At 36.7% G+C, this 12,710-nt stretch overlaps 1 protein-coding gene and 1 pseudogene across 1 annotated transcript; both read right to left on the reverse strand.

Moving 5' to 3' along the window:
• Window positions 1-7,223: 7,223 nt before the first annotated feature.
• Window positions 7,224-8,053, reverse strand: LOC116913467 (small nuclear ribonucleoprotein-associated protein N-like). Its single transcript, XM_032917671.1, has one exon. It carries the CDS (start codon window positions 8,051-8,053, stop codon window positions 7,346-7,348), a length of 708 nt encoding a protein of 235 aa, XP_032773562.1. The 3' UTR covers window positions 7,224-7,345.
• Window positions 8,054-8,237: 184 nt separating this feature from the next.
• LOC116913468 lies at window positions 8,238-8,440 on the reverse strand (annotated as a pseudogene).
• Between the last annotated feature and the right edge of the window lie 4,270 nt (window positions 8,441-12,710).

Consider the following 12,710-nt stretch of genomic DNA (forward strand, 5'->3'; position numbering starts at 1 on the left):
ACTTCTTATGCTTAAGTTTCGTTCCTGTAACTCTGCCTATTGCCTGCTAAATACCCCATTTGGAACCACCTTCTCCTGGGCTATAAAAGCCTTGTCTTCCTCACTTCAATGCTGACTTTTCAAACCCCACCTCAGGGGAAGGCAGTTCATGCACTTGAATTAGAAATACTTGCTTTAATTAATCGTTTGCTTTAATTAATTTGACCATGACGATTTGGGTAAGTGGTCTTTCTCCTCCCATCTTTGGGATTAACATAAATGACCTTAAACTTCACAGGTTTCATCACAGACTTCTGATCTGTATTGCAGATTTCATAATGATGATGGTGGTTATAAAAGTATTTATGTTTTCCTATTTTAATTAAAATAGTTTAATAGTGCTTAAATCCATCTCTAAGAAATTTAATCATAGCCTTAACAATTATTTTCTGTTACATTAATAAGCTACCATTAAGGAGATCAATGAATGAAATCTGAAAAACAATGTACTGTTAATCTGGGAAGTTGATGATTTTTAGTAACACTCAAACATAGCTATGTATTTTTAATGAATGTGAGTCCATATAACCAATTATTCATTAAAATTCATTGTTAGATGCTGTGCATGTGCAAAGGCATGAATACAGAATAAAAATGAAGACACATGATGTTAAATCTTCAGACACATTTCTCCAATGATAGCAGAGTTCATAAGCATAAATACTTTATAAAGTCAATTTCCTCGCTGTTCTTTGTTCTTTTAAATTAATTATGTATATTCACACATTAATTATGTGGCCAAAGCAAAAAAAAATCCTAATTACTAGGAAAAAATGGACAAGATTTTTAAAATAAAAATATACAATAGTGTGTTTTCAGGTAAACCACCATTATTTTAACTGTGGAATATAAGTGTTAAAAAAAGGCATTGAACTTGGATTTCATAAATTTAAGTATTCGTGAAAGAGGATTACTTGAAAATAAATCTATCTGTAAACTCTTTTCTATAATGATCTTTTTTCTTATTTTGAACAATTTCAGTTTATATTTTATTGGAAAAAATTGTACAATATTCTGAACACTTTTTTTGCATCTACTTCTAGATTCTCTCATGTCCAATCTATCTCAACTCCACACATTTCCTTCTCAATCTCTTTAGAAAATAATCAGGCAATCAACAGTAACCTCAAAGTCACAGAAAACTAAAAAAATAAGATACACATACACACTTATGTGCATACCACATATACACACACACACAAACATACACACACATATATACACTTACATGCACACAACACACACACACACACATATACACACATACACACACACACACACATACATACACACATACACATACACACACACATACACATACACACATACACACACACACACATACACACACATACAAACACACACATACACACACATACAAACACACACACATATACACATATACACACACACACACAAATACACACACATATACACACTTATATGCACACCACACATACACATACACAAACATATACACACACACGTACACACACATATATACACACACACGCAGACATATACCTACACATACAGACACACACATATACACACACATACACACATACACCACACACACACACACACACACACACACACACACACACACACGCATACGCACGCATAAAAACACAAATCAGAAACCATAATTACAACTAACTGAAACACCACTAAGGCAAAAATAACCAAAATTCCTAAGGACAGTAATGTGATACAAAAATTCTGGAAAACATTGATTGACTTCATTTTGCTGACCATCTACTACTGAGCATGAAGCCTATATGTTTCTTGTAGTGGGGCCACTCATTGGAACACAGGGAAAATATACATTTTCATATCCTCATTAAAGAATGATTCTCTTTTCCTCTTCTAATTCCACTGGCAATAGCTTCTCATATGAAACCCTGCAGATCGCCTGCCCCATCTACAGGGAAGTGTAGCTAGCTCGGTCTTAAGCAAGTCTGCAAATAACCAAAGCTGCCACGAGGTACTGTGTCTAATAGACGCGCCATGTCTAAAGAACAGCATTGCAGACTTTCCCCTGGTATTTGGGGACCTCACATTCTTCCTGCCTTCTCTTCTATGTTTCTTCCTAGGCTTTCACGGTAATGGAGTAGATAATAGAGATACGCTATTTATCATTAAGCACTCATTCTCAGCATCCTTACTCCGTGGGTGTTTTCATTGGCTGCTGTTCCTTACAAAAAGAAATTTCCATGATCAAGACTGAAAGCAGCCTAAATCGTAAACATAAATAAACAGAAGTACACTTTGTCAGCATGACTGTTTAGAAAACAACCAAACAAATACAATAGCAGTTTCTCCGCTGGGGCCTGTGACCTTCCTGTGACATAGTATCTTCACTAGGATTACTATACATTTACATTTACGTAAAACCCTCCTGTGGAAGAGGTCTCAAATCAAAGCCGAAAGCAGTTATTTACCTCAGAACAGTGATGCTTCTGACTGGGCAGGCAAATCTAGCCTAGCAGATTAGCATTGTGATATTCATGGATCAATGCTAGGGAAGATAACTCTTCTACTTTTTCTTGGTAATCTGTTTACCACTTCCTTGTGCGATGGAAACCAGCCAGCAGGGAGGAACTTACCTGGTTGGCTGGACATTGATTTTTCCATGTCCTACAGCCAAAGTTTATAGCGTCTTCAGAAACAGGGTCCTACCCATGTAGTTAAAGTAGTTAACCGAGGGCAATAACAATATCTAGTGTTATTTCGCAGTCTCTGGGGCTTTCAATAACTGTCGATGGTATCCTTTGCCTTGTGTCGATTTCTTATATCTCTTTTTGTATGTTTTAACACTAAGCTTCAGGTAATAGCGTAATTTCTCTCTTTGTCTTAAGTACATATTGTGATTATCTTACTCCTGCTCTTTTGCCTTCCAACAATTTCTCAGTGTCTTTAACATGGCTTAAGCTCCTTAAGATTATCTACTTATACTCTAAAATCAGCCCATCCCTGTGTACTACATTCTTTCGTAACACCGAGAGACGTTCCAGTGGCTAGGCATCCAGTTATTCAATCATTCTCTTTCCTTTATGCTATTGTCTCTTTGTCTCCCTGACAAAATTCTTTGTCATGCCATTGACATTCATGGGTGCAAAACTAACAGGCCAGGCTGGCTTCAAGTATATTCCGGGTTTGACTTTCTAGAGAATAAAAAAATTGTCTTCAGATCAGACAAATAATCACCAAATTCATGCTAATATCTAAGCACATTTATATGCAATGTAAATATTGCAATCTAAGTACACTTGGCATAAACTAGTCCTCACACGTGACTTTATCTTAAAAATAAATAAGACAAAGGTCTTGTGGATTGCATGCCTATAGAAACCTTCAGTCTTAACATCTGCAAGAATAAAACTCAATGATCTTTGTTTTTTACATGCATTAATAATCATTGAATCACAGTAAATTATCAAAATGTCCCTCCTTAAATTAGTGAGCGGCCAGTTATCCTAAACATTTATATGTTTTTTTTTTCCTGGAATATCATCTTTTGTGATTTGTATAAAAACTTGATTGCCTTTGAAGTCTTATTTTTTTATGTAGTTAGATCAATAATTCCTCTTCTAATATTTAAATTGCGCATGTGTGTGTGTACAAAAACTCAATGAGTTGAAAGTGTTAAAATGTATAAGTTTCTACCTCTCATGCACAGAATATATTCATTATGAGATTATGTCTTCACAAGACAAAACAAAATTTGACGTGATACATTTAAAGTTGATTATAAAGCCTGATCATTTTTTAAGGAAAAAGAAGAAGAAGAAGAAGAAATAAGAGAATATTTTGTTGGGTGATCTGGTGCTTTTTATTCTTTGGTATTTTTATTTTACAGTCTGATCTTTATTCCCCTCACAGTCTGCCCTCAGACTGTATAACATTCCCCACTCCCACCACACCAGATCTTCCCACTCCCTGGGCCTCAGATCTCTATAGGGTTCGGTGCATCTTCACCCACTTGAGTCAGGACCCGGCAGTCCTCTGCTGTATATGTGTTGGGGACCTCATCTCAGCTGGTGTGTGCTGCCTGGTTGGTGATCCAGTGTCTGTGAGATCTCAGGGCTCCAGGTTACCTGAGACTGCTGATCCTCCTACAGGGTTGCCCTTCTTCTCATCTTCTCCCAGCTTTCCCTAATTCCACTGGAGGGGTGAGCAGCTTCTGTCCGTTGCTTGGGTGTAATTCTCTGCATCTGATGCTTTCGGCTGTCTTTTGGGGGCCTTATGGAGGGCAATAATGTTAGGCTCCTGATCTGGTGCTTTTAACCATCCAATTTTTCTCAAACTAAAGGCTATTTTAAAAATTGCAACGAGTTACCCTTTTCATTGTCAACAAATGAAACAAAAATACATAAGTGATTCTCAACCTGTGGGTCAATCAGGACCTCTTTGGTGGTCACCTATCAGTTCTCCTGCATATCAGATATATACATTAACGCTTATAATAGTAGCAAAGTTACAGTTATGAAGTAGCAATAACTTAGCAAAGAAATATTTCTATGAGGAGAATAGTCACCATTGCATGAGGAACTGTATTAAAGAGTCACGGCATTAGGAAGATTAGCAACCACTATCTAAAATTTTATTTAAATATCTTCATTAGGTGAAAACAATATGCACACATAAACATACATATACACAGACATATATATACACATATATACATATATACATATGTCTGTATATATGTATAATAATAAACGTTAATATTTGATTTTTAAAAACAACTGAATGTTTTATAATTTAATATATTCATAAAATATTTTAAATCCAACACGTGTCTAATATACATGTAGATCTTATATTGCATTGATATTTTATGACTTAAATCAGTAACTTTATATTAAATAAAGGGGTATGTTTTTTATTATGACAGCAAAAGATTTTACAAAGTTTAATTAAATCCATGGTGTGATACCAAAAGAACATGTAACAAAATAAACAATACAGAATGAATCCTCAGGAAACTGTTTGCCCATTTAATATTTCATTTGTAAGTAATTGATTTTATAATATCTTGAATTTTATATGACTATATTTTCAAATACTACTTTTTATTTTTATATTTTATTTTTTATTTTGACTAAAGATAAAATACAGAAAACTTGAATACTTTACATTTAGGAAAAGCTTAATGAAAATATTTAAATTATATCATATATCACTAATTTTATACATGAAAAATTGTTTTAATTTTTTTTATTTACATTTCAAACGTTATTCCCTTTCCTGGTTTCCTGTCCCATCCCCCTCCTCTTCTTCTTTAAGGGTGTTCCCCTCCCCATCCAACCCTTCTTCTCGCTCCCCCCGACATTCCCCTACACTAGGGTTCTAACCTTGGCAGGACCAAGGGCTTCTCCTTCCATTGGTGCCCAACAAGGCCATCCTCTGTTACCTATGCAGCTGGAGCCATAGATCTGTCCATGTGTACTCTTTGGGTAGTGGTTTAGTCCCTGGGAACTCTGGTTGGTTGGTATTGTTGTTCTTATTGGGTTGCAAGCCCTTCATCTCTTTCAATTCTTTCTCTAATTTTCCAACAGGGAGTCCTGTTCTCAGTTCAGTGGTTTGCTGATAACATTCACCTCCGTATTTGACATGCTCTGGCTGTGTCTCTCAGGAAATAGCTATATCCGGTTCCTGTCAGCACGCACTTCTTAGCTTCATCAATCATAAATTTTGAAGGTGAGTTTTATACTTTTCTTCCACATGTATAGATTACATTATTTCTTCATATACTAAAAAACCTATAATTTTCCGGATTTGAAAACAAATGTGTTTGAGTGTTACCACTGGATAAGGTTTCCTCATATAAAAGGTATTGTAAAATTTTGATTGTTTTACATCCCTTCAGAATCTAATTTATACATTGTCTTTTGTGATTTCTTACTCCCACAACACATTGTACTGCCATCTCATCTTTACCCAGCAGCAAATCTCTTTATTCTGCCTTAAAAAATATCTCATATCAGTATTCCCTTAGTCATCTCAAAAATATGTGAAAGTCATTTTTTTTTTTGGCCATTAAAATGTTAGAGATCCTTAAGGAAGAAAGCAAAGACATCTGGGTAAAACTTATATTATCACGTAGTTAGTGCACGATTGTACCTGCATTCCTGTATCACTGTACTCAGTGTAGCTATTGAAGGCTAAGTGGCACAGAGAGAAAAAAAAGACTATCATTCTATGCAGCCTGGATTAATACTGTGAGGGACCAACCATGACCTAGACCTTCAAAAAGTATCTTGAGTAAAGCCCTTATTTTCTGACTGTTCACATTTTTGAGTTAATGCCAGACCACAAAGGATGACAGTCTCAAGTCTATCTAGAAGCAAATCTATAGTTGTGACCTCACAGAAGTTGCTCGTTACTAAGCAAAGATGTAGTTAACTCTACTAGGTGCTATTTCTCTAGTCTGACTTCACTTATGGCGGCTGTAGGAGTTCACGTGTGCACATCAGACTATGGAAGCAGACTGACCTTAAGGTTAGTTTTCTTGTAGATACAGGTTAGGTCCAGTGAGAGAGAAAATTTGTGAATACATCTGGTGGTACTTGGTTTTTAAGCAACCTAGAAATGGGATTGTGATCTTTGGAGAGTGTCCTGAGAAAAATCATCATCTTATTTATGACAACAAGAATTTTAAAGATAAACATTTCCCAGATTTTCTTAAATTTATGTCCAACACTTAACAAGATTCATTCATAGTACACACAAGCACAAATTCATTCACATATGCAAAAAATACAAAAATGAATGTATAAAAGAGCAAATATTTCTTTGCTTCATTTACTAATATAATTTTGCCACAATACTTCTAAAATGTTTTAAATCAAGAAAAACTATTGACCTTTGGCCATTAATTTATATAACTAATAATTGTACTTCACATGTTAGTTTGTTTTATTTTGGTTTTTTTGTTTTGTTTTGCCTTGAAAGTTGTTAACCTCAATGCCTCACTGCAAAATGGCAGGATTGGGTACATCATCAACCCATTATCTCATCTATGATAAATGACTATATGTATAACTAATCTACTTAGAAAACCTCACTGGACATAAGACAGAGATCAACCAATCATGGGACTCTTAGCTTCAATACATCCATTTATATGGATTTATAGGATTCCTATAAATCCTAATCAGGCTTTCCTTTTTTTTTTAAACTGCTCTATGTATTTATTATCTATATTTCATGCAGTAAGAGAGGTCAAAACTTGCAGGCTACACAATTTCACAAGAAGCATTGTAGGGAAAGAGAAGGGCTGAGATTAATCAACTGTATCTTAGGGTCTTGGTAGACGCATTCCTGGGGGAGGTGGGCCTCTAATTCCTGGAGGAGGGGGTCTCATTCCTGGAGGGGGCATGCCTATAGGTGTCCCTCGAGCAGGGGAATGGCCAATTGGTGGGCCCATGGGTGGAGGAGCCATATTGCCTTGAGGTGGTGTTGCTCTGCCTACAGGTGGAGGTGGAGTTCCCTGTCCTGGCAGGTACTGGGGTTGGGCTCCTGCAATGCTAGCAGTAGCAGCAACAGCAGCAGCTGCAACAGTGCCTCTTCCCTGTGGGGTCATGACCTGCTGGGATGGGCCTCCAACTCCTCGGACAGGGCCTGCTAATCCAGCAGGAGCTTGGGGAATAGGTACACCTGCTGGTACTGCGCTGCCAGATGCTCTTCCAACCCCAGGGCCACCTGCCTCACCAGCAAGCGGCACAAGAGCAAAGCCAGTATCTTTAAGAGGTGGACCCTCCACTGTCATGGAAACCAAGTTCTCTCCAAGTAGCAAGACCAGACCCAAAACCGGTTTTTCTTCACGTTCTGGCTGTTTTGCATTCTTTGGCTTGATCTTCCTGAACTCAGCACAATCACAGAGGATCAAATTCATACGCTTGTCAAAAGCCTTAAAGGTGCCAATGAAGAATCTTCCATCGTACAGAATACATCTCATTCTACAGTCCATATGCTGCAGCATCTTGCTACTCTTACCCACAGTCATGATTGCTGTTCTACAATAGCCGTTGTCAACATTAAAATTTCAAGATCCTTCATACTTGGGGGAGGGCAATAAATAAAGGTTTGATGCAGGTTGTTAACACAGTGTAAGCTTGACCAAAGTTTCACGAAGAGTGGATGGGTCCTGTTTCCCTTGGCTTCCACCACCTTGAATTTGCAATACCGCTTTAACCAGCTCTTGGTGTCTCAGCTAAGAACTCCTATCTCAGTTCTCCTGGAAATCCACCACGGGAACTTGCTGTTGCTGAGAACGCCCTGGATACAAGAGACACTCTTGGTTGCTCAGTGAGGCTGTCCTTCTACATTTGACCTGGACCTCAATCTCTGGCACGTGCTGTTCAGTAGTTCTTCGATCCCTTCCTCGCTCCATTGCGTTGTAAATCACTCCTCAGAACCAAGCGTCTGACATCTCCAGTTCCCTGTACTCTCTGCGCTAGACTTTGCGCAATCAAGCTTTCCTTTTCTTATTTGGCTATTATCTACGTGTTCTTTTTTTTCCCAGTATATTTTTGGAATAGTCTTGATTATTACATCTTACTTTTTAAAAAATCTGTCTTAAAATCAAAATACTTGTTTGATTTGATGAACATGGTACCATTTTTTCAATGTATTCATTTAAGTCTCTGCCAAAACTACAATGATGTAAACATATGTTTTGATTGTTTTCTTCCAATATGCATCTACAGGCAGGGTTTGTCTCCCTTTCACAATTGCTATTGCTTGCTTTTTTTTCTCTTCTACTTTTTTCCTATTTCACCATGTTTATTATATCTCCCTGTGCAATGTGTTACAATATTTACAAAAATTACATTATTTCTGTGTTGTTGTTTGGTTTTCTTTTATTTCCCTGTTATCATGTGCTTGATCATCCCTTATTAATGTAAGTTCTTAACATCTTTCCTAAGTCCACGAATCTTGGAATTATTTTCTGTGTTCCATTTTTTTTTCCCATGAGTCGCTGAGGGTTGATTTCATGGTCTTTAAACACAGGGACTTTATTTTATGTATTTATGTTTTCAATATCTTTTGTAGGAACGTTCCTTCCATTTTTCAGTGTGATTTCTATGTATTTTTTCTTAATATTAAAGTCACTGAAGTGATTCATAATAAAATGTTAGTGGAAAGGAAAACAAAGCCAGAGGGGATAATTAAAAATCTATTATTTACAAATAAAAATGTAAAAGTATAGATGAATTTTATCATATGTAGATCACCATAGTTTTACTTCATAGTTATTCTAGAAGTGAAGTAATTGCAGTGTAATACATTTGAATTGAAAAGAATTGATAGTTTGTGTTCTAGAATTTAATTTTTCAATTCTATTTTTCTTGGATATTTTATGTATTTACATTTCAAATGTTATTTCCTTTTCCCCTTCTCCCATATCCACATCTCCTGCCCCTGCTTCTATGACGATGCTCCCACTCCCATCCACCCACCTTTCACCCATGTTAAAGAACAAATAAAATCAGTATCTAATATATTTTTTTCCAAGTTCACTTGATATCCTGACACTACTAAACTGGACTGCGGAGGACACCCTTTCTACAGGGACTGGAATTGCCCTAAAGTACTCCTTATGAACAGGGCTTTAGGCCCTGAGCCTATTTACCCCCTCTCCTACCTGCTTCCTTTGGACTGTTGGCTAGAAGGGGGATCAGAACCTTTGAGAACTCTTATTGAAGTTGACTTTGAAAAATCTAAGTCTACCACACCATGAGCACAATGACTTTTATAAAGAAAACATTTGATTGGGGTTTGCTTATACTTCAGAGATTAGTCCATTATTGTCATGGTAGGAAACATGGCAGCAAACAGATAGACATGATGCTGGAGAGGTCTATGTCCAGACCTGCAGGCAGCAGTGGTAGGGAGAACAACTGGGAACGAATGCTTGAGCATTTGGAACCTCAAAGCCCACTCATACTGACCCACTTCCTCTAACAAGGCCAAACCTATTCCAAAAGGTCACACCTCATAATATTGCCACTCCCTATGGCCCTATTTGGGTCATTTTCATTCAAATCACCATGAGGCCTTTGGAGAGTGATATTATCTTGGATCATTCCCTGTGATTTTCTCACGAACTTTCTGTGGCCTCTAGAAGGTTTACTTATCTTCCTCTGAAGATACTCCAGTTCAAGACATGGTGACAGAGCCCACTGTTAATGGGTAAAACAATGTTCTTTCTTACCCCAGTTTGTCTGTATGATGCTTATAGATCTTTACTCTCCTGACTTCCAATTTCAATGGAAGTGCCAACCTGAGATCCATAGATCTTACAGGTTACACTCAGACATGTATAACAATGTAAGTCTACATGTTTAATGTCTCTTATCATCCTTTACTTTGTTCCTCTTTTTTCCATGGTTTCTTATCTTCTTAATGTATTGAATATTTTGTAGCAGTTTCAAACTTACAGAAAAATTAGATAAAACAATATAGAAATTCCTTCATACATATCTCCTATTCCTATCCCAGTTTTATCTTTTTTTTTCCCAGTTTTATCTTAAACAATTATTTGGCATACCAATTAAAATTAGTTCATCAACATTATTAATTATTATTACTAGACACTATAGCTTACATTAGGACTCGTTTTATGTGATGTGCATTTCATGAGATTTTCTTTTTTATATCTTTTTTATACAAAAGTATTATATAAAAATTAGCAGATGTTAGGTAGCATTTTAAATTCTAGCAAGAGGTAGTAATTCAAGACCACATGGTCTTATAAAGCTTAAAAGAGCGAGGAGAACACACTATCCTTTGAACACTATCATGATACCTTCTGGCCAAAGGCTCTCTCTGCTTTATTCTTCTCTAAAAGATCTGCGCTGGTTGGGATGGATGCAGGAACATCCAATTTAGACCTCTTACCCTCCTTCCCCTGCCGGCTGGGTCCACATCAGTCACAGCCAGCAGGGGTGGGCAGTGGGCTGTTCCCTGAGATTCATTGTCAAGCCCACAGCTCTATCTGCCACCAGGCAGAATCCTGCTGATATCAGGAATAGCCAGGGACAGCAGATGGCTAAAAGGCAGTGTAAGCACACAATGATCAAGAGCCAGAGCAATGTGGCACCAACAGGTCCCAGCTGTCTTGCTATAGCAAGCTCTGGATGTCTTAACCCAGCCAAAGCACAAGGTGATGACTTTTAAAATGATGCTATAAAGATACCAGAGGCCTTTAAAGATGAAGTTAATAAATTCCTCAAAGAAATTCAGGAAAATACAATCAAATACGCAAGGGAAGTGAATAAAATGGTCCAAGAATTGAAAATGGAAATAGAAACAATAAACAAAACAAAAATTCAGGCAATCCCCCTGATGGAAACCCTAAGAAAGAATAGGAACAGTACAGATAAAGGTATCACCAATAGAATTTCTAGCAAGAAATGGAAGACAGAATCTTCCTCATAGAAAATACAATGGAAGAAATTGGTAGATTAATCAAAGAAAAGGCTAAATCTGAAAAGTTCATGATACAAATCATCCAATGATCTGGGACACAATGAGAAGACCAAACCCATGAATAATATGAATAGAAGGAGAAGATTCCCAGGTACCAGGCTGAGACAATGTTTTCCTACAAGAAAATATTACCAACCTAAAGAAAGATATTTCTATATTCATACCAGAAGCTTAGAGAACACCAAAAAAAAAAAAATTTCCTCCTTCCACATAACACTCAAAGCACTAAACATACAGAACAAAGTAAGAATATTAAAAGCTACAAGAAAAAAGGTCAAATAACATATAAAGGCAGATTTATGAGAATTGCATTCTACTTTCCAGCAGAGACTCTAAAAACCTTAAGGTCCTTGGTAGATGTCTTACAGACTCCTAGACATCACAGATGTCAACCCAGACTTCTAATCTCAGCAAAACTTGCAATTAATTAAGATGGAGAAAACAAGCATTCCAGGACAAATTAAATTTAATATCTATTATATTATGTACTTATTATTATTATTATTATTATTATTATTATCAGCATTATTATTATTACCAGGTCTACAGTAGATACTGGAAAGAAAACTCCAAGCCAGTGAGCCTAACTCCCCCTGCCCCCAATTAGGATATAAATAACTTCATACCAGCAAGCCAAAGGAAGGAAATGTACACACACACACACACACACACACACACAACAGAGAGAGAGAGAGAGAGAGATTAAAGAGAGAGAGAGAGAGAGAGAGATTTGCTGGTCATTAGTATCTCTCAACAACAATATATTGAATTCCCCCAATAAAAAGAAAACCACTAACAAAATAGATGTGAAAACAGAATCCTTTATTCTGCTGCATACAAGAAACACACCTGAGAAACAAAGATAGACATGACCTCAGTGTAAAAGAGCCTCGGGGCTATAAAAAGGTTTTCTAAGCAAAAGGACCCCCCAAAAGAAAAGCTGGTGTAGTCATTCTAGTATCTAATAAAAAAGGCCCAAAATTAATCAAAATACCTGGGGAAGAACAATTCGTACTCATCAAAAGTAAAAAATCCATCGAGATGACATCTTAATTAAGAACATTTATGCCCCAATTTTGACAGCACCTACATTTGTAAAAGAAACTTTACTAAAGATTCAACCACACATAAACCCTACATATTAATAGTGAGAGATGTCAATACTCCAC

Source organism: Rattus rattus, chromosome 12 (assembly GCF_011064425.1).
Source record: "Rattus rattus isolate New Zealand chromosome 12, Rrattus_CSIRO_v1, whole genome shotgun sequence".
In the NCBI taxonomy this organism is placed as follows: domain Eukaryota; kingdom Metazoa; phylum Chordata; class Mammalia; order Rodentia; family Muridae; genus Rattus; species Rattus rattus.

Bases quoted from the DNA above. Each gene is read 5' to 3' on its own strand.
- LOC116913467 (XM_032917671.1), bottom strand. From the start codon at position 8,053: ATGACTGTGGGTAAGAGTAGCAAGATGCTGCAGCATATGGACTGTAGA.